The sequence below is a fragment of the Tamandua tetradactyla genome, chromosome 17 (genome assembly GCF_023851605.1).
Source record: "Tamandua tetradactyla isolate mTamTet1 chromosome 17, mTamTet1.pri, whole genome shotgun sequence".
NCBI classification, from domain to species: Eukaryota; Metazoa; Chordata; class Mammalia; order Pilosa; family Myrmecophagidae; genus Tamandua; species Tamandua tetradactyla.
Genome location: NC_135343.1, coordinates 46,191,314 through 46,212,772, shown reverse-complemented (window position 1 = coordinate 46,212,772; position 21,459 = coordinate 46,191,314). Strand labels below are relative to the sequence as shown.

At 36.1% G+C, this 21,459-nt stretch overlaps 1 protein-coding gene across 6 annotated transcripts in view; it reads left to right on the top strand.

The window, feature by feature from the left end:
• Positions 1-21,459, top strand: part of EXOC6B (exocyst complex component 6B) — an 870,074-nt gene that overhangs the window by 218,625 nt on the left and 629,990 nt on the right. For all 6 annotated transcript variants that reach the window (XM_077134552.1, XM_077134551.1, XM_077134550.1 and 3 more), the window contains one exon: positions 2,131-2,335. In XM_077134552.1, coding sequence (XP_076990667.1) covers positions 2,131-2,335 — 205 coding nt within the window. The remainder of the gene's footprint in view (positions 1-2,130; positions 2,336-21,459) is intronic.

Here is a 21,459-nt window from a genome sequence, read left to right as displayed (position 1 = left end):
CCATTTTGTAATTGGGTTGGCTGTCTTTTTGTTGTTGAGTTGAACAATCTCTTTATAAATTCTGGATACTAGACGTTTGTCTGATATGTCATTTCCAAATATTATCTCCCATTGTGTAGGCTGTCTTTCTACTTTCTTGATGAAGTTCTTTGATGCACAAAAGTGTTTAATTTTGAGGAGCTCCCATTTATTTATTTCCTTCTTCAGTGCTCTTGCTTTAGGTTTAAGGTCCATAAAACCACCTCCAATTGTAAGTTTCATAAGATATCTCCCAACATTTTCCTCTAACTGTTTTATGGTCTTAGACCTAATGTTTAGATCTTTGATCCATTTTGAGTTAACTTTTGTATAGGGTGTGAGATATGGGTCTTCTTTCATTCTTTTGCATATGGATATCCAGTTCTCTAGGCACCATTTATTGAAGAGACTGTTCTGTCCCAGGTGAGTTGGCTTGACTGCCTTATCAAAGATCAAATGTCCTTTTTACATGATATATCCTTTTTCAATCCCTTGGTTTTTCAACCTGTTTGTAACTTTGAATCCAAAGTCTATCTCTTGTAGACAGCATATAGTTAGATTTACTTTTTTATCCAGTGTGATAATGTCTGCTTTTTGGGGGTGTTTCAGTCCATTTACATTTAATGTAATTATTGACATGAATGGATTTTGCTCTTTATTTTCCCTGTTTTTCATGTCTTTTTTGTTCCTGTTTCTCCTTTATTGCCTTCTTTTGTGTTAAACAAAATAATTTTGTAGTGCACTGTTTAAATTCCTGTTAATTTTTTGTAACGACGTATTTTTTTTTTACCTTCTTAGAGGCTGCTTTAGGGAAAATAATATGCATCTTAACTTATCACAATAATTTTACTTCACTATAGCTCCATTTCTTCCCCCTCTTTTGTGTAATATTTTCATGTGTAGTATATCTGTGTATGTTATAACCCTATAATGCAATGTTATAATTAATGCTCTTTAAAATTTTGTCTTTCAAAGAAATTAAGAGGAGAAAAGAAAAACTATTTATTGTCATTTATATTTAGCATATATTATTTCCTATGCTTTCCATTTCTTTCTGTGAATTTGAGGTTCTGTCGTGTATCATTACTTTGTGAACTTTAATATTTCTTGTGAGGTAGGTGTGAAGCGCTTAGTGTTTGTTTACCTGGGAATGTTTTTATTTTATTTTCATTTTTGAAAGACAGTTATTAGCTAATGATTGGCCACAGGTTATATACTCAAACAAACTCAAGGCAGTAAGGCTTCCATCCTCTCCAGTGGATCTGTCTATTGGTTAGGGAAATGGTTAAATTTCAGGCAGTTTTCAAGTGTGCTTGAGATTTACTTTCTGCTAGGCTTTCTCATGTTTCCTGTGTGTATGCCTGCAGCCTCCTAGTCAGGGGTGTTGAGAGAACTTTAGCAAGTCATTCTGTGGGTCTCTCGTTTCCAGAATGTCCCTGTTAAAACTCTGTCTGGCTAGTCCTTCAGTCTGCTGTTTGCCCCAACCCAGAGCTGGAGCTGGAGGCTTTCTGTGTATGTGTGTGTGTGTGTGTGCATGTGTGTTTCAGCCACTTCTCTACTTTAACTAGTAGCACCAATAGATATGAGTTTTTCACCCTTTGATCCAACAAATTATGTCTGCCTTTTATGGCAAAAAAGCTGCTGGTTGTCATGGCCAGGGATGATCAATGAATGATCTGGTGTGTGTGTCTGTGTGTGTGAAAGAGAACGAGAGAGAGTGAGAGAGAGAGAAGGGAGAGCGAAAGAGAGAGAGAAAGAGAGAGAGAGAACGGAGAGTGGGGGTGGTGGTAGAGGGATATAGAAGCGGTCTTAGGTTTGTGGCATTAAAATCATCATTTTTAATTTCTTATTTTTTTACATGATGAATTTATTGGTGAATTTTCTAAGTTTTATGCATTTTTGGGGATAAAGCCTTTCTTGGCTAAAATACATTTTAATGCATGTATAAATCTTTAATAATTGGAATGTTTCCATTTCTTATTAAAATATAACACTGGATTTGTCTTAATGTACAGTGAAAACTTAATTTAGACTAGAAGTTTTGCATGAGGAATGTATCTGTGACCCTAAAGAAGACTGTGCTGAGCTAAAGGTGATCGATTCCTTTTGTAGGCATTATCCTGCACTGAAAACTCTGGAACATCTAGAGCATACCTATCTGCCTCAAGTAAGCCATTATCGATTCTGCAAGGTGATGGTGGACAACATCCCCAAGCTAAGAGAAGAAATAAAGGATGTTTCTATGTCTGATCTCAAAGACTTTCTGGAGAGCATCCGCAAACATTCAGACAAAATTGGAGAGACTGCTATGAAGCAAGTAGGTGTTGAGTTTATGATAGGTTCACTATTGATTTTGCAAGTATTCAGTAAAACACAGGTTTCTCTTTACCAAGTATCTTAATTGTTGCTTAATCTTATTTTAGGAAAGTCCTTCTTTATGGGGACACCTGCTTAAAAATGCTCTCTTTTAAAAATTTTCTTAATAGAGTATGAACTACAGATTAGTATATTGTTTTGGTCTATGGATGTTCAGTAAATACTAAGCAATTGTAATGGTTTATATTGGGAGTTTGAAGAGGTTTTCTATTTCTTGAATACTTTTCCTGACTTTGAATGTAATCTGAAGCTCAAGAGTTTTTAAAATTCTCCTTCTAGTTAATGACTTAAATTATGTGGCATTTACCTTTAGTTGATTATTTATTATTTAAGCAAGATATCTGTTATATTTGAATGTTTCTGTAATTGTATTTCTGATATCAACAGGTGTCAATGAAAAATGACCTGTTGGGAAAAGCTGTGACTTATCATCACAGTAGGGGATTTGTTTACAGTTTATAAATTAACAAATGTGTTAGACATATTTATATTGTTTTTCATTAAATGTCTTCATCTCTAAGTCACCACAGCCCAAGGAACATAGGGATTTATTTTGTCATTATGAATAAAAGAGCAGTAATGATTTGCAGTACTAGCTTTTTTGAAACTTGTCTCATTGATTTTATTAAAATTTCTTAGTATAAGTTATGGCATAGTTTTCAAAAATAAATAGAAGATTCAGTTGTTTATGAAAGTGTTTCTTGGTTCTATAATCAATTTTATTATTGAATAGGTCATTTGTAGTTCTTATTATTCTGGGGGGAATGAAGAAGTAGATTATATTTTGGGTCAGATTTTAGGTCTCAGCTAGCCTTCTTTCCACTATCTTTTGATTCTGTTAAAGAGATTTGCCAATTACCCTTTCCTAATGGAGTACGGATACACTTGTTTCTGTTATTCTCTTCTCTTTTTCTCAATTTTGTCAGTGTTATGCTTCACAAACTGCGAAGTTTAGAACTTATTTGATGAAACGCTTCTGGTGCAAATAATCGTATCATGTCATGCTTTTAGTGGTGGAAAAACGAAACTCATCATTGAAAATAAACTTTTACATTGCTGAGTGCATGTTTTTAGTATAGGAATGAAGGTTTCTTATAAGACATTTAACAGTTGTGGTTGCTTAATATTTTCTAAACTTTAAAAATATAGGAGAGTATAGTGCAATGTTTCTGTGGAAGCTTCTTTACTTAGAGTTGTGTTATTCTAGCTTTACTTTTTGATGAAAGAGAGAATTCCATGAAGAATAGTATTAACCTCATTTGATGAGTGAGACTATTTGGTCTCACCCTTAATTATCCGAAGAAATTGAGGCCCAAGAGAAGGAATTGATTTGTTCAATTTCAAACAGTTTGTTAAAGGTCAGATCATATAGTAGAAATCAGACAGATTGAAATAAAATAAATTTGTCCTCTCAGGTATTTACTGTAATTAAGCTGTTACTTCTTTGCTATATTTTTGTCATATGAAGAAATGGTAAAGAAGACTTTTGTGAATTTGGAGTTTTTAAAAGTTGTCTGTTAACTTCATTCCTTCTAAACATTTTTCTTCTCAGGTATGGTTTATTTCATTTATTATTTCTCTGTGTTATGGTATATATGAGATTCTTGAGTAAATGTATCTTACACATATTTCAAACTTGTGTAGTAGGAGAGAGTGAAATTATATTTTGTACATAGTAGATGTTCAATAAATATTTGTTTAAATGCATATATGTTGGAAAAGAGGGAGAGAAAATGGTTTATTTTTCATTTATGTCAAGCACAAAATGGTACTTCAGATTTGGGGTGGTTTTCCTCTCAGTGGTAATTTACAGACTTAGAATCTTTCTTTGTGTGGCCCTACTAACTTTACTGTGGCTTCAAGATTGCTACAGAGGGGGAGCAAACTGAAGAGTGTTGCATGTGGGAGGATTTTTAAGGGCCAGACTTGGAAGTAGCACATATCACATACCCACATGCCAGGTCAGAACTTAATTATTCATGGCACACCAACCTGTAAGGGAGCCAGGGAAATGAAATCTTGCCCTCTCCCTAAGAGGAGGAGGACACAGGTTTGGTAAATAGCTAGTTTTTGCTATTGTTGACCCTTCTGGTCATCAAATGTCTGTTCACTCTTCCTACCATACACATGATCTTAGCATTGAATCCTAAAGAGAGACATTCAATGTTTCATTTAGATACTACATCACAAAGTCTAAATATTTCTTAGATATACCCAGTCCTCTTCATCAGGTGCAGAGAGTACTGTCTATGGGCTGATGACCAGTGAACCAAAATGACACATCATCTGCACCTGTGCCCCCCCCATACGATGACGCGCTAGAATACAATAATCACAACAAAAGCTTCCGTTTAGAAAAGGGAAGATTGGGAGGGACACAGTATTCAGTTTTCTGTAGCAAATCATGTAATCCTTTTGCGCAGGCATTGGGACGATCTCCTTTGCCCACTGTTTTCCTGGTTCCTGGTTGCATCTTCTATGAGGCTTTTCCTTCTCTCTTTTTCTGTATGTCCTTAGAAGGCATATTTTTTCTCTCTCTCTATTTAAATCTAGATATAGATATAGATGTAGATATAGAGATTTATCTACATGTGTATTTTTCACTGCTTGCTTTCTGCTCCTATAAGTTTAGGAGCCTGAGGTTTGTTTTAAGGCTTTGAACCTTCAAAGGTTTATTTAGTCCAGGCTTGTGGTATTTTTTTTAGCTCTATAATTCCTTCAGAAACTTAGTAGGCCTCTGATCTGTTTCTTTCCAATAAGTTCTATGAGGAACAAAGAACCATACCCATTGTTCTTTCCTAAATGTAATTTTCAAGAGTGATTCTTTTTCTTTGTTTGAGAAGAGATGGTAGTCATGGGAGAGCATAGCCCTTGCTTCAGTTTTCTTTCTCAATTTAATGGCCCTTCTTTGAGGCTGAATGAAACAGTCCGTGAGAAGACCATACCATAAATCTGATTTTTGTTTTAGAATTGAGTCATTTTGTTCAGCTAAAGTCTCCCAGGGACTTTGTTGTTCAAACCGTTACCATTTTTTTCTCTGGTTGTTTGAGATCTATGCGTATTCAGTTTCTAAACCTCTGAGGCCTAAGTTTCTGGACTTTCCCTATTCCTTATAATTTCAGTTTGAAAGCAAGTCAATTCTATTTTGAGCCTATCTCTTTTATATAATACCTTGCTAAAAAGCAGAAAGCAAATGCCAATGTATACTTTACCTCTGACTCTTCATTTGTTTCTAGAGCTACAGGCTCAGTAAGCATGTAGTCTGCCTTTTACTTTATTACACATTCCAGTTTTACCACAGCATTACAGGGCTCTCCATCTTTTCAGCCTGTAAATATTTTTGCTGCCTACTAACTGACTACTAAACCAATGTCACTTACTTTAGTTTTTTTTTTGGTTGTTGTTGTTATGGTAGTACCATACTTCTAATAACAATTTCTGTATTCATTAAATAATGCTGCCTGCTCTAACAGCTAAACTGCAAAATTCACTATATAAAATTTAATGTTTTGCTCATATAAAATCCAAAATGGTGTTTCTGGTGCACTTGCTCTTCTGTGAGTGATCGTCAAGGAATCCAGGACTCTCCCAACGTATGGCTCTACTACTTCAACATGCGGCTTCCAACATTATAATAGAAGGAAAAGGAGAGTAGATAATGTTTGGAGATTTTTTACAGATGAAGCTGGGAAGTGAAATATATTGCTTCTCCCAACATACCTTGGCTAGAGCTCAGTTGTACAATCAAACACTGCAAGGGAGGCTTGGAAATATAGTCTAGCTATATGACCATGAGGAGAAGAAATGGGTTTGGTGAACAGCTAATCTCTGGCACAACCTGTATTATTATATTACCTAGAAAGATAAATATCTAACATGTCTCTTACCCTTTCTCCTCATAATTTTCGTATCTTTGCCATTTTATCACCCTATGTGTTTGCCTTCTCATTTACTAATTCAACCTCTAACATTGTCAGTGCCATTATTCAGAACTTTATTATTTATTTTTTTAGTTCAACAACCATGGTTTTTTTTAAGAGGTTACAAATGTCAGGTAATTTGTTTTTATTTATTTTCTTCTTTTTAAAAAATATTTTTCTTGATACGTCTTCACACACATATGGTCCATACACATAGTTGTGTATTCATCACTGTGATCATTTTTAGAACATTTGTATCACTCCAGAAAAAGAAATAAAAAGAGAAATACAAAAACTCGTATATCCTATACCCCTTAGCCCTCCCTCTCATTGACCACTAGTATTTCAATCTACCCAATTTATTTTACCCTTTATCCCCCCTATTATTTATTTATTTATTATCCATATATTTTTTTACACATCTGTCATACCCTAGATAAAAGAAGCATCAGACACAAGACAACCATGGTTTTTAATTTAAAGAATTTGTTTTTATATTACTCTTTTATCATAGTAATTTGCTATCTGAAAAAGTCTTAAGCAACATTTCATAGAATCATTTTGTAGAATCTGAGATACAGACTTGAAAGTCTTAAAATGGATAGTTGGACTGGGCTTTTCTGGAAATTATTTAGTTGACTGGGTATTTTCTTGATGGACATCTCTCTTCTTTTACCCTCTGTATTGTAAGTTGCTGTAGTAATCCATGGGTGGGCTTTGTCCTTGGAACAGTGAACTGATGGAGGCAGATTGGTAAATTGGCTTCTCTTCAGGCATCAGCCGAAGCAAATCACCAGGAAAACTTTAATGAGCAAATTTGACTCCAGACTTTTATCTGAGATTATAATTTAAAATTTTTGCTGTCCGATTTTAATATAAACATAAACTACACAAAGTGCTATTTGAGAATGATCTTATCCATTCCTCTGTATTCAAGGTATTATTATATTGTCTTTGGATAAAGCTCTCTCACTAGGTAGATGGTTCCCAAGATTCCAGTCCCTAGTATCCAGTATAAACCACTTTCCTTAAGAATGTGGGGATGTGACCTACTTAGGGGAACTCCTTTGAAAGAGTACCTTGAGGTCAGAGAAAGAAGAAATTAGAGATATTCAAAGATGCAGTACATGCAGTCTTGTTGATCTTGAAGAAATAAACTGCCACATTGTAGAAATGGACGTGTGCTAGGAGCTGACAACCAGCAAGAAAACGGGACCTCCATGCCCCAGTGGCAAGGAACTTAATTCTGCCAACAACCTGAACGAACTTGGAAGAGGACCCTGAACTCCAGATGAGACTATAGCCCGGCTGACACCTTGATTTCAGCCTAGTGAAACCCTGAGCAGGAGAACCAACAAAAACTTGTGAATTTTCTGTCCATGGATCTAAAACAAATGGTATAGTTTGGCTTAAAATGATGTCTGGTTAGAGGTTTCTGGGTCTTCCACCTTCCTTCCAGTATACCTGTGAAACAGCAGAGAAGAAAAATGTACAAATGGAAGAACTAGGATAGACGTTCAATCATTTGTCAGAATATGAGGAGGAATTAAAAAATTAGTCATTGTACTGTTGTTTCTTTACTGAATTTTAAGTTAAGTAGTCATGTTTTTGTTTTCAAAAATCTTTTTTTTCTCATGTTGTCTTTTTTTTTTTTTTTCAAATCATAGTATTTTGTTGAAAGCATTTAGCGGATTCCCCTCTGGGTTCTGCCATGAGAAATAGAGCCATCTTTAAAGTAGGTAGAAAACCCTCCCTTTTTTTCCTACTCATTTTCTGATCTTTTGTGCTCCCAAAATACTGTACATTTCTCTGTTTTAGAATTATCACTTTAGCATGAAGTAATTTTATAAAAATAGTCAAAAGTTATTTGTTACTTGTCTATGGTTTTCTATTGAAATTGACTTCTATAATTTACTTGTTATGAAATTAATTTGTGGAGAAGGGAAGTTCTATGTTTCTTTTTTTGATTGTTTTGCCTTAGGCTTTATGGGGCTAAATAGCATTTGTAATGTAAATATGCTTGGCTAAATTGATTTCTGTATGAAGCCCTTTAACAAAGGGAAGAATTTATTTACTTTTAAAATTCTAACTTGCCTTTGCCAAATTATATAGGTTTTGTGACTAATGCTTAAGAAAGGAATTGGTTGCCTACAAAGGAGATTGAAGGTTCCTTAAAGGAAACAAACCCTTGGTTAGGATTTGTTGTCACTGTGATGCTTTCAACCCTTGACTTTCTTTAGTTAAATTTGACTAGAGATAAAAGTGCTTATTTAAAATATTTTTTTCTAGAACATCTTTAGAGCTGGACCTGGCTATATAGATCTGCTATATAAATCCTTATTACAGAATGTGACCATTGAAGTCAAGAAAGTGTGCTAAGTAGATCTGGTATTCTGGATTTACTTTATATACTTTTTTCTCCTTGATTTTGGTATTTTGTATTATTTCTTGCTCCTTGCTTTTATGCCTTTAGGATGGTCCAGGAGAAGGGTAGGGATATGTGAGAATTACTTTATAGAGATTTTTGAAGTAAGTAAAATTAGGGAGTATAGCTTTTGGGAGTACAATATTAGAAAGAAAGAATCTGAAGAGGGGAGTAGAGAATTAATGTTAATTTACTATTGAATAATATAGTAGTTAACAGAATGGATTCTGAAGTTTGGGTTAGAATCTCAGTTTTGCCATTTGCTAGGTGTTTGGCAGTGAGCAAGTTACTAAACATCACATCACGTTCAATCTTTACAGCAACTCTATAAAGTTAGAGTTTTTAACGTTTTTAAAAAACGTAACTTATTTATTTATTTATTGTGTGCATGGTCCGGGAATTGAACCTGGGTCTCCCGCCTGAAAGGTGAGCATTCTACCAATGAACAACACATACACCTTATTTATTTTTAATTGTGGGAAAAAATAGCATCATTTTAACCATTGTAAGTGAACAGTTCTTTGAAATTAAGTACATTGACAATACTGTGTAAACTTTCACCACAGTTTATTTCCAACTACTTTTATTTTCTCAAATGAAAACTCATACTCATTTAGCAATCTCTCTCTCCCTCCCCGAGTAACTAGTATTCAGCTTTCTATATCTGTGAATTTGCTTATTTGTAAGAGATATCATTCATTATTTGTCCATTTGTACCTGGCTTATCTCATTCCACATGATATATTCAAGGCTCATCTATGTTGTGGCATCTGCCAGCACTTTACTTCTTTTTACATTGAATGATATTCCCACTGTGTGTGTGTGTGTGTGTGTGTGTATATATATATATATATATATATACGTATACATACACACCACATCCTTTTAATCCATTCATTTGTTGATGGACACTGGTTGTTTCCACGTTTTGGCTCTTTTGAGTAATGCTATGGTGAAGATTGTTGTACAAATACTTGAGTGCCTGTTTCAAATTCTTTTGGGTATATACCTAGGAGTGGAATTGCCGGGTCCTAAGGTAATTCTATATTTAACTTTCTGAAGAAATGCCAGGTCACTGTGCATCATTTAACATTTCCACCAACAGAGTTCAAGCATTCCTAATTCACTGCGTTCTCACCAATACTTGCTATTTTCAGTTTTGTTAGTAGTAGCCATCCTTCTGGGTATTAAGTAGTATCTCATTGTAGTTTTAGTTTGCACTTCTCTTATGGCTAATGATATTGACCAGATTTTCAGATATCTTCTTTGGAGAAATGCCTGTTCCAACCCTAGGCCCATTTTTACATTGGGTTGTTTATCTTTTTGTTGTGAGTTTTAGAGCTCTTTATATATTCTGGATATCACACTCCAATCAGATATGGGCTTTCCAAATATTTTCCCTGATTCTGTAGGTTGTCTTTTTCACTTTGTTGATAATGTTCTTTGATGCACAGGCTTTAAATTTTGATGAAGTCCCATTTTATCTATTTTTTCTTTTGTTGCTTGTGCTTTGGTGTAAAATTGAAATATCCATTGCCTACAACAAGGTCCTGAAGATATTTACCTATGATTTCTTGTAAGAGTTTTATAGTATTAGCTCTTATATTTAGGTTGTTGATACATTTTCAGTTGATTTTGGTATATGATGAGAGGTAGAGATCCATATATTTTTTTTGCGTTTGGATTTCTAGTTGTCCTATCCCCATTTTTTTGAAGAGACTATTATATTCCTATTGAATGAACTTGTCATCCTTGTTGAAAATCAGCTGGCCGTAGATGTATACATTTATCTCTGGACTCTCAGTTCTATTCCATTGGTCCATATGTCTTTCCCCACGTAAGTACCACACAGTTTTCATTACTGTAGCTTTGAAGTAAAATTTGAAATCAGGAAGTGCGAGTCCTCCAACTTTATTCTTGTTTTTCAAGATTGTTTTGGCTATCTGGGGCCCCTTGCAATTCCATATGAATATGAGGATCATCTTTTCTATTTCTGCTAAAAAAGATTGCTGAAATTTTGATAGGGATTGCTTGAATTCGTAGATTGCTTTAGGCAGTATTAATAATATTAAGTTATGAAACATGGGATGTCTTTTTATATTTTAGGTCTTTTAAAATGTCTTTCAGCATTGTTTTATTGTTTCCAGTGTACAAGTCTTTCACCTCCTGGGTTAAATTTATTCCTTGGTATTTTATTCTTTTAGATGCTATTGTAAATGGAATTATTTTCTTGATTTCCTTTTTAGATTCCTTGATTTCATACTGTATAGATGTAAAGTGAGTCTTCCCTTAAGAAACCCTACAGGTAGAAAGGTCAGCACAATGCATGGGAATTTCATTGTCTTATTGTCCTGTGGAGGAATGTGATAGGTTCAGCTTTGGTGTACAAATATTTGAACATGTCTAAGCAGAGGGACCATGCTCTTGTGTCATTTATAGGGATGTTGTCTGGAGGGCAGGGAATGTTTAGTCAACTACGTGCTAAATGAAATCTTACTGATGAGAGAAATGACTTGGCTATGGGAATTTCTCATACTAGGGCCATTTGTATGAGCTAAAGAGACCTAGGATTCTTCAGGTGAGCTAACATCGTGTTCCTAAACTAGCTCATTGCGAAGCTATGAGAAAGGAAAAGGTAGAGAGCCACCTAGGCAGGCACTTCTAAGGTGACATCTTACGTCAGTGGAAAACTCCATTAACGTGGATTGTTGCTTTCCTTATCTTTCCAACCAGTCTTTAGTCTCTGTAAAAGGTACGGTTTTTATATTTATATCCCCAATACCTTAGTATTTGGTGATACTAAATAGGTAATAGTTACTAAATCAATTAATGACTTGATTCAATGTATATTTAATTAAATTTAATATACCTACAGCTTAACATTTTTCAAAAACCATTTTTTTTATGTGCTAAGGTATATGCGTTAGTCTCCAAGTAATTCTTACTTAATATTGGAAAATATCTAAAATTGTTCTTTGAATGATTTTGACCCTGTCTGAAAGTACTGTGGAGGTACTGAGAAATGATCAATTGACTTCTTATTAAAGATGGTGGATAGAACACATACATTATATCCATTCCTTCTCCAAACTCATAAAAACAACAATAAGGGGATTTTAAAAATATCACAAATTCTCAGACATAAAACAGGACAGTAGATGATAGCAACAGTTTTTGGAAGCTGGAAAGCAAAAGAATGAGTGATGACTTGTCCTAGCATACCTAAGAAAACTAAATTTAAATCAGCATTAGAAAGAGCTGAGAACAACGCAGTTTGGGGATTTTTGCAGAACCCCCAAAGCCTTAGGAATGGACAGCATCAAGTTTCTCTGGGAAAGAGTGTAAAGTTAATGCCCCAGAGAGAAGGACTGGTTTAAAGTCTGCTTCAGAAGCAATTAGACAACCTGATTCCTTCTCTAGTTTTTCTCACCAGTCAAATGTCTCATTCCAGCCCTATCAAAAGAGTAGAGGACAATATACACAAGTTGAGGGAATGGGTACTATACTGAAAAACAGGTGTCTAAATGAAAGCTTATATACTAAAAGTTAAGATTAATCTCCTATTTACCTTAGCCCTCTTTTCTCATTTGGCTCCCAGGACTTTAATAGCCAGGCATATACAATTCAAATGTGAGACTGAAGATATCCTGGATAATATGACTTAGCTCACAAGAAAACTACTAGAGATAGGGTCACAGGGTAGTCCCCAACAAAATGGTCAATTCAGATCACTTTGTAGTTCACCGTTGACTAGCCTGATGTACATGCACAGAACTTTTAATCCTCTTTTTAGTTTCCTAATTTAAAATATGAGTAGATAGCTAAGGATCACGTGATATTTGAGAACCACCCCCCCCCAACATCGAAGTTATTGGTCAGAGCAAACAAGCAGATAAAAGTAGTTCGTAGAAAACAGAGACAATGATGGGAGAGGAAAACTTAAAAGGTAAAGCCAAACACTATCATCAATGGTATTAGAAAGACGAGAAATTATAGTACATATTAAATGTTACATAAAAGAAAAAAATACAGAGAACAAAAAGAATGTTTAGGAATTAGAATCCCCTCAAGGGAGGGTTTGGAATATAAAATTGAGAAATTACCAGAGAGAAGAGTAAAAAGACAAAGAAATGGAAAGTGGGAAGTAGAAAAGATATAAGAATATTAGGGCATCAGTCCATGAGATCCAGAATTTGAATACCGTGCATTCTAGAATAAAGGATCAGAGAAAATGAAGGGAAGGAATTAATCATAGATTTAATGCAGGAAGATTTCCCAGAATTTTAAGACATGAAATTTCCAGTTTAAAAGACCCACTAAGTACCCCCCAAAACATTTGAAAATATATTTACATTAGGACATATTGTAAAACTTCAGAAGCAAGAAGACAGAGAAAGTTTTAAATGCTTTCAGAGAGAGAGAGAGAGAAACAAACCAGATCCCATACAAAAGATTTAGAATCATAGTAGTGTTTTGTACTTCACAACAAGAGTACTGGAAGCTAGATTGAAGTGGGGCAGCGTGTTTAAAGTTTTGAGGGAAAATGATTACCCATCTATCTAGATTTCCATATCCAGTCACAGTGCAAGCAAGTGTAAGAATAGAATAGATATTTTCAGTAATGAAAGGTCTCAAAACTTTATTTCCCATGGACTAAAAAAAAGAAGAGAATATGGGATTCAGGACACAAATAATCCAACAGAGGAGTGAGCTGTGTATCAAGATCCTTAGAGTGGGTGCACAAGTGGTTCAGTGGTAGAATGCTCACCTTCCATGTGGGAGACCCAGGTTCAATTTCGGGACCATGCACCCCCACCCCCACCCCCCAAAAATCCCTAGAGAATGGTTGTGAGAAATACTAGGTTGACAGAGAGTAGCAGGCAGAAAGTACAACTAGCATATCCTGAAGCATTTTAGAAAGTTTCAGAAGCTGAACATAATGGAATACCCATTGTATCTATGCCTTTTGAGAGGAAATTCAGATAGTTGGAGAGAGTTTGGGAACAAATCAATGCTAATATGTAGAAAACTATGCAAACATAAAATAAAACATTCTTAACTTCAGAAAAAAGTTATATAAGAAAGGAAAAGTGATCACAATATGTTACATGGCTTCATTGTGAATTGCACTTATGTGGCTAAAATAATTTAAGTATAGATATTTGATCCATCCATTAATGTATTGATTTATTTCTCTTTCGGAAGGATAGTTGGGTTTGTGTGCAAATATATGTGGTGCTCGTGTGGGATGTATGTGAAAAAGAGTTAAATCCTCATCTTTCTTAGTGGGAAGTCAGTAGATAATACTTAAAATAAAAAACAAAACAAAACAAGTAGTATACATAAGCATGCTATATAGAGATAAAGAGATTAACATTAAGAGTGATTGCCTCTGGGGAGCAAGATATAGGGGGAAAGAGGAGAGGAGAAAACTGCTGTTTTCCAAAATAAACTCTGTGGAGATATTTGACCATATATAATTTAGCAAAGCATAGTTTTGATAAAATATATGTTATTAAAAAAAAGGAAAAGAAATATAAGTGGTTAGATTTGGAATATGTGTATAGTTGATAGTTTTTGCTTGTGAATTAGGTATGAGATAGAAAAAATCCATCCTTTAGGTAAAAAGGAAAATTTGCTTTATTTAAGGGACTATTTTTAAATTTTTATTTATTTATTTATTTTATATGGACAGGTACTGGGAATCGAACCCGGGTCTCCAGCATGGCAGGTGAGGACTCTGCCTGCTAAGCCACTGTGGCCTGTCCTATTAAGGGACTATTTATGCATATTTATGGCATATTAATTTTTTCTTCTGCTTTAATTGGGGGTAATTGAAGAGTCCTAGGCCCTCAGATTCATAGCTGTGGCAAGATGGGATTAGAATTATGTGTTAGATGTAAATTAAATTAAGGTCCAATCAGTTTTCTTCAGCTTCATGCCTCATCAAAAAAGGGAACGGATTAATTTGATATGATGGGCAATAAATCAAATCCTTTTCTTTGAAATATGAAAGCTTTGAGGGTAATTATAAAGGTTGAAAATTTGATTTTTGTGATAATCAGAATGATCTCTTTCCCTTGCTTTGAATTCTTTTTTTTTTTTTTTTAGAAAGAGGGAGGAAGGGAAGGAAAGACAGAGAGAAGGAAGGAAGGAAGGGAGGAAGAAAGGGAAACATCTTTAAACATTTTCTTGTTTTATTGTATTTTGTTTGTTTGTTTGTTTTTTTTACATGGGCTGGGGCCGGGAATCGAACCGAGGTCCTCCGGCATGGCAGGCAAGCACTTTGCCCGCTGAGCCACCGCGGCCCGCCCCGCTTTGAATTCTTAAGATAAAAGTTTTCCCATGTTCAGAAAACATACGAATGCTTTATCACCCTCTTGGTTGCGAAATAAGTGGTGTGCTAACCCTCTTCTGACACTGCTTCAGGCTAATGCACTCATTGTGTGCTTGGGCACATGTTATGGTGAGTGAGTGAATTATCCCTGTGGCACTGTACGAGATGATTAGGGAAAGAAGGAATTAGAGGAGGAGTGAAGGGAAATAGTGTTGATGAGTTAGCTGTCCTATAATTGACATGTCCTCAGAGTTTTGTGGGAGAGAGCCAGAGTCCTCATTATTATTTCATTGAGACATTAAACTTTCTGTTAAATATAAAATAAAGAAACATGACCCACACTATGAAGTTTTCTTGGATGGTTTGTACAATATCTGAACTTCATTCTACTAAAATACTCCTGGGATTTTCTACTGCCCCAGATATATGAATAGACGTGTCACACTAATGTGGAAATGAGGTTCAGTTTAGTGAACTCACTTTTGACTAATCTTGAGACTGACACTCAGAAACTTATTAACATAAATAAGATGCTATTCAATTATGTTTTTATTTGTATAGTTAAACTTTTAAAATATGCAAGGGCATGAAAAAGATTATTCAGAGTGGTGCCCTAAATATAATATCTGAATATACAACCCAAGAACTGTTAAATATTTCTATACAGAGGGCCAAGAACAATCGCAGTCATTATCAGATAAAATTTAGACCTGTTCAGGTATGGCCTTTGTCTGTCTTTCTATGTATATCTTTTTGTTTTTTTGAATTGCTGTATGATGGAGTCACATCTCATTATTTTTCCATGTGAATACCCCGTTATTGTAGCATCATTTGTTGAATTTTTTGGGAAGTGCATTGTGCTGGTTTGAAAGGATGTATGTCCCCTAGAAAAGCCATGTTTTAATCTAAATCCCATTTCATAAAGGCAGAATAATCCCTATGCAATACTGTATGTTTGAAACTGTAATCAGATCATCTCCCTGGAGATGTGATGTAATTGAGAGTGGTTGTTAAACTGGATTAGGTGACGACATGTCTTCACCCATTCGGGTGGGTCTTGATTAGTTTCTGACATCCTATAAAAGAAGAAATATTTTGGAGAATAAGTGATTCAGAGAGAGCAGAGAAGAATGACATAGCCACAAGAATCAGAGAGCCCATGAGTCAGTGACCTTTGGAGATCAAGAGGGAAAATGCGTCCCAGGGAGCTTCATGAAATAGGAAGCCAGGAGAAGAAGCTAGCAGATGACGCTGTGTTCGCCATGTGCCCTTCCAGATGAGAGAGGAACCCTGACCGTGTTCACCACATGCCTTTCCAGATGAGAAAGAAACTGACTGTGTTCAGCCATGTGCCCTTCCACTTGAGACAGAAACCGTGAACTTCATTGGCCTTCTTGAATCAAGCTAGCAGACTAGAACAGATTTTGGTACCAGGGAATGCAGTGCTGCTGCTGCAGTTTGCAAATACCAAACATGTTGGAATGGCTTTTTAAATGGATAAAGGGAAGAATCTGAAGGAGTTGTGAGGAGCTTGATAGAGAAGGCCTAAAATGCTTTGAAGAGACTATTGGTAGAAATGTGGACTCTTAAAGATACTTCTGATAAAGCCTTAGACAGAAATGAGGTGTGTGTTATTATAGACTGGAAGGAAAACAAGCCTTCTTGTTTTAAAATGGCAAATAATCTGGCAAAATTGACTAATGGCTTTGGCTGGAAGGCAGAGTTTAAAAGCCATGAACTTGGATATTTAGCAGAAGAGATCTCCAAATTAAATGTCAAAAGCGCAGCATGGTTTCTCCTCACAGCCTATAGTGAAATTCGACAGGAAAGATATAAGCTGAGAACTGAACTCTTGAGTACTAAGAAAGCAGAAATTGACGTTCTGGAAAATTCTGGGCTTCCAGGAAGGGAGACCCCAAAGAACGGTGCCCCGTGTGAGAATTTGGCCAAATGTAAAACCAATCAGCCATTTCAGAGAAAGCCAGGATCGGACATGGAGTTATCCAGGAAGGATTTGTGGGAACTCCTTCTGTCTGAAGGAGATGATCCAAGGCTACTGCATTGAAAGCCAACGAAAGTGTTGTGGGATCTGTATAAAGAGAACCACTGCCAGTCAGGACTGAGAGGGACAGAGAAGGGAGACATTGGAGGAAAAATAACTTCAGAGGCAAAGCCATTGAGGCTGGGGTCTGGAGGCAAGAAGCCTCAGGCCAGAACAGCAGACCCACCCAAGCATGTGGAGAGGGTGAGTTTGCCCTGAAGGCAGAGGATGGACCTTCCACTTCCTTGCAGTGGAAGAGTTATGCCACCTCAGGCCTTGGAGAAGATAAAGCACATTCCTTGGGGATTGAGGAGAGCCTGGCTGCCACTACATGGAGGGATTGAGCATGTGCCCCAAAGACGACAGAGAGCCAGGGTGCAGCCCCAAGGCTTGGAGAGGGTGGACCTGAGAAAAGGGTGGTCTCCCCAATGCCCACCAAGGTTGTGTTTGGAGAGAGGCAGGCCTCTACATAGGCATTTGGAAAGGGTGGGACTGCTGCTTTCTAAAGCCCTGAAGATAAATGATTCTCAGACTTTGAAATCTAATGGACTTTGCCCTACAGGTTTTCAAAACTGTATGGGTCCAGTGACCTATGTGTTCTTTCCTTCCTATGGAAATGTGTATATGTATCCCATGACTGTTCCTCCTTTGTATGTTGGCAGTAAATAACTTGTTATGAGTTTTCAAAGGTCCAGAGCAAATGGAGGAAATTTGACCTTAGGACTGTCCATGCCTTCAACTTTGATGAGATTTTATGCTGATTTTAATCTTGTATTAATCTTGTTTTTGAAATGTTTTGAAATGGTTTAAGGTTCTCTGATACTGTTATGGAATGAATATATTTTATATATGGGGAAAACATGTCTTTTTTAGGGTCCAGAGGGTGGAATGTGCTGGTTTGAAATGATGTATGTCCCCTAGAAAAGCCATGTTTTAATCTAAATCCCATTTCATAAAGGCAGAATAGTCCCTATTTAATACTGTATGTTTGAAACTGTAATCAGATCATCTCCCTGGAGATGTGATGTAATTGAGAATGGTTGTTAAACTGGATTAGGTGACGACATGTTTTCACCCATTCGGGTGGGTCTTGATTAGTTTCTGACATCCTATAAAAGAAGAAATATTTTGAAGAATAAGTGATTCAGAGAGAGCAGAGAAGAACGACATAGCCAGCCACAAGAATCAGAGAGCCCACGGGTTAGTGACCTCTGGAGATGAAGAGGGAAAACACGTCCCGGGGAGCTTCGTGAAATAGGAAGCCAGGAGAAGAAGCTAGCAGATGACGCTGTGTTCGCCATGTGCCCTTCCAGATGAGAGAGGAACCCTGACCATGTTCACCATATACCTTTCCAGATGAGAGAGAAACTGACTGTGTTCGTCATGTGCCCTTCCACTTGAGAAAGAAACCATGTAATTCATTGGCCTTCTTGAATCAAGCTAGCAGACTACAACATGCATGGACCGGGAATTGAACGCATGGCAGGCAGGAATTCTACCACTGAACCACCCTTGCACCCCACTCTGTCTGTCTTTCTAAAAGATGGATGGAAGCAAGATTTATTTTTCATATCATGAGTGGAATGAACTGTCAAAATTTATGTCTAATAGGTAGTTATGTCTCATTACAAGCTTGAATGAGCTAGTATTCTTGTGTTATATGTATTTATAATTACTGTTCTCTTACTTTACTTGTATATGGATGGTGTTTTCTCAAGTCAGATATAACAACAGCGTGATTGAAGTATAGAATAAATATCTTGAAACTTCCCTTTTATTTTTCACATCTTTATGCAGTTGTTTTTTTCCTTTTCCTTTTCTTTCCCTTCTCCTATTCTCTCCTCCCTTCCCGTCTACTTTTTTCTACTTTATTTTCCTTTACATCTCTCTCTTTATCTATTCTTCCCTGTCCCTGCCTCTTAATTCTTGAAATCCTGCCTATAAGACTTAAGGATTCAGCTTTTTCCTGATCAGGCTTACATGCGGGCTGCCCCAACTGGGAATCTTTCTTTTTTTTTTTAACATAACAACATACAGATGAACATTCTTAACATATGAGCATTTCATTCTTGGTATATAATCAGTAACTCACAATATCATCATATAGTTGTATATTGATTACCATGATCATTTCTTAGAACAGTTGCATCAATTCAGAAAAAGAAGTAAAAAGAAAAAAACTCATACATACCTTACCCTTTACCCTCCCCTCATTGACTGCTAGTATTTCCATCTACCTAATATATTTTAACCTTTGTTTTCTCTGTTGTTTTCTATACCCCTTACCACTCCTTTTCATTGCTCACTAGCATTTCAATCTACTAGATTTATTTTAACATTTGTTCCCCCTATTATTTATTTATTTTTAATCCATGTGTTTTACTCATCTGTCCAACCATAGATAAAAGGAGCATGAGACACAAGGTTTTCACAGTCACACAGTCGTGTTGCAAAAGCTATATCATTATATAATCATCTTCAAGAAACATGGCTACTGGAACACAGGTCTACATTTTCAGGCACTTCCCTCCAACCTCTCCATTACACTTTTTTTTTATCTTTTAATTTTTTATTAATTAAGAAAAATTACAAGAAACACAAACATTCCCAACACATACACTCAGCAATTCACAATATCATCACATAGTTGCATATTCATCATCATGATCATTCCCAGAACATTAGCATCAATTCAGAAAAAGAAATAAAAAGACAACAGAAAAATATAACAAACAGAAAAAAAAATTTTACGTGATACCCCTTACTGATCCCTTTCATTGATCACTAGCATTTCAAACTAAATCTGTTTTAACATTTGTTCCCCCTATTATTTATTTTTATTCCATATGTTCCTCTCATCTGTTGACAAGGTAGATAAAAGGAGCATCAGACACAAGGTTTTCACACTCACACAGTCACATTGTGAAAGCTATATCATTATACAATCATCAAGAGACATGGCTACTGGAACACAGCTCTACATTTTCAGGCAGTGCCCTCCAGCCTCTCCATTACATCTTGGATAACAAGGTGATATCTTCTTAATGCATAAGAATAACCTCCAGGATAACCTCTCGACTCTGTTTGGAATCTCTTAGCCATTGACACTTTGTCTCATTTCACTCTTCCCCCTTTTGGTGGAGAAGGTTTTCTCAATCCCTTGATGCTGGGTCTTCGTTCATTCTAGAGTTTTTCTCAATCCCTTGATGCTGAATCTCAGCTCATTCTGGGATTTCTGTCTCACGCTGCCAGGAAGATCCACACCCCTGGTAGTCATGTCCCCCGTAGACAGGGGGAGGGTGGTGAGTCTGCTTGCTGTGTTGGCTGGAGAGAGAGGCCACATCTGAACAACAAAAGAGGTTCTCTTGAGGGTGACTCTTAGGCTTAATTTTGAGTAGGCTTGACCTATCCCCTGTGGGGTTAAGTTTCATATGAACAAACCCCAAGACTGGGGGCTCAGCCTATAGCTTTGGTTGTCCACACTGCTTGTGAGAATATCAGGAATTCAACTTGGGGAAGTTGAGTTTTCCCCCGTTTTCAGCATTCCCTGAAGGGGACTTTGCAAATACTTTTCCACTCACTGATCAAATCACTCTGGGATTCATCAGGGCATCACCTGGACAGACCAACAAAATCTCATGTCCTATACAAAGTTCCATGTACTTAAGGTGTTCAATCAACTATCTACATAAGTTATATTAAATGGAGATGCACTAGTCCAAGTATAAATTTGTACCAAATAAACATTTTTTGCTTTAGTCTCACACATTAGTTGAAATTTTTTAATATTAATTACCATTTATTTTCAGCACACTGCAGTAATGACGTTCTTTTGTTCTTCCTCATGCAAAAACATTTTTTAAATTTGTACATTTAGTCACTATCATTATACACTCTAGGCATCCCTAGATTACACCATCTCAATCTTTATTGTCTATCTTTCTTTGTGATTTCATTTATGCCCCAGCCCTCCTCCCCCTATCATTCTCATATGCAGCTTCATTCAGTGTTTTAACATAATTGTATTACAGTTAAGTAATATTGTGCTGTCCATTTCTGAGTTTTTATATTCAGTCCTGTTGCACAATCTGTATCCCTTCAGCTCCAATTACCCAATATCTTACCCTATTTCTATCTCCTGATGGTCTCTGTTACCAAGGAAATATTCCAAGGTTATTCACCAATGTCAGTTCATATCAGTGAGACCATATAGTATTTGTCCTTTTGTTTCTGGCTAATCACACTCAGTATAATGTCCTTAAGGTCCATTCATGTTGTTACATACTTCATAACTTTATTCTGTCTTACAGCTGCATAATATTCCATCTTGTGTAAATGTCAC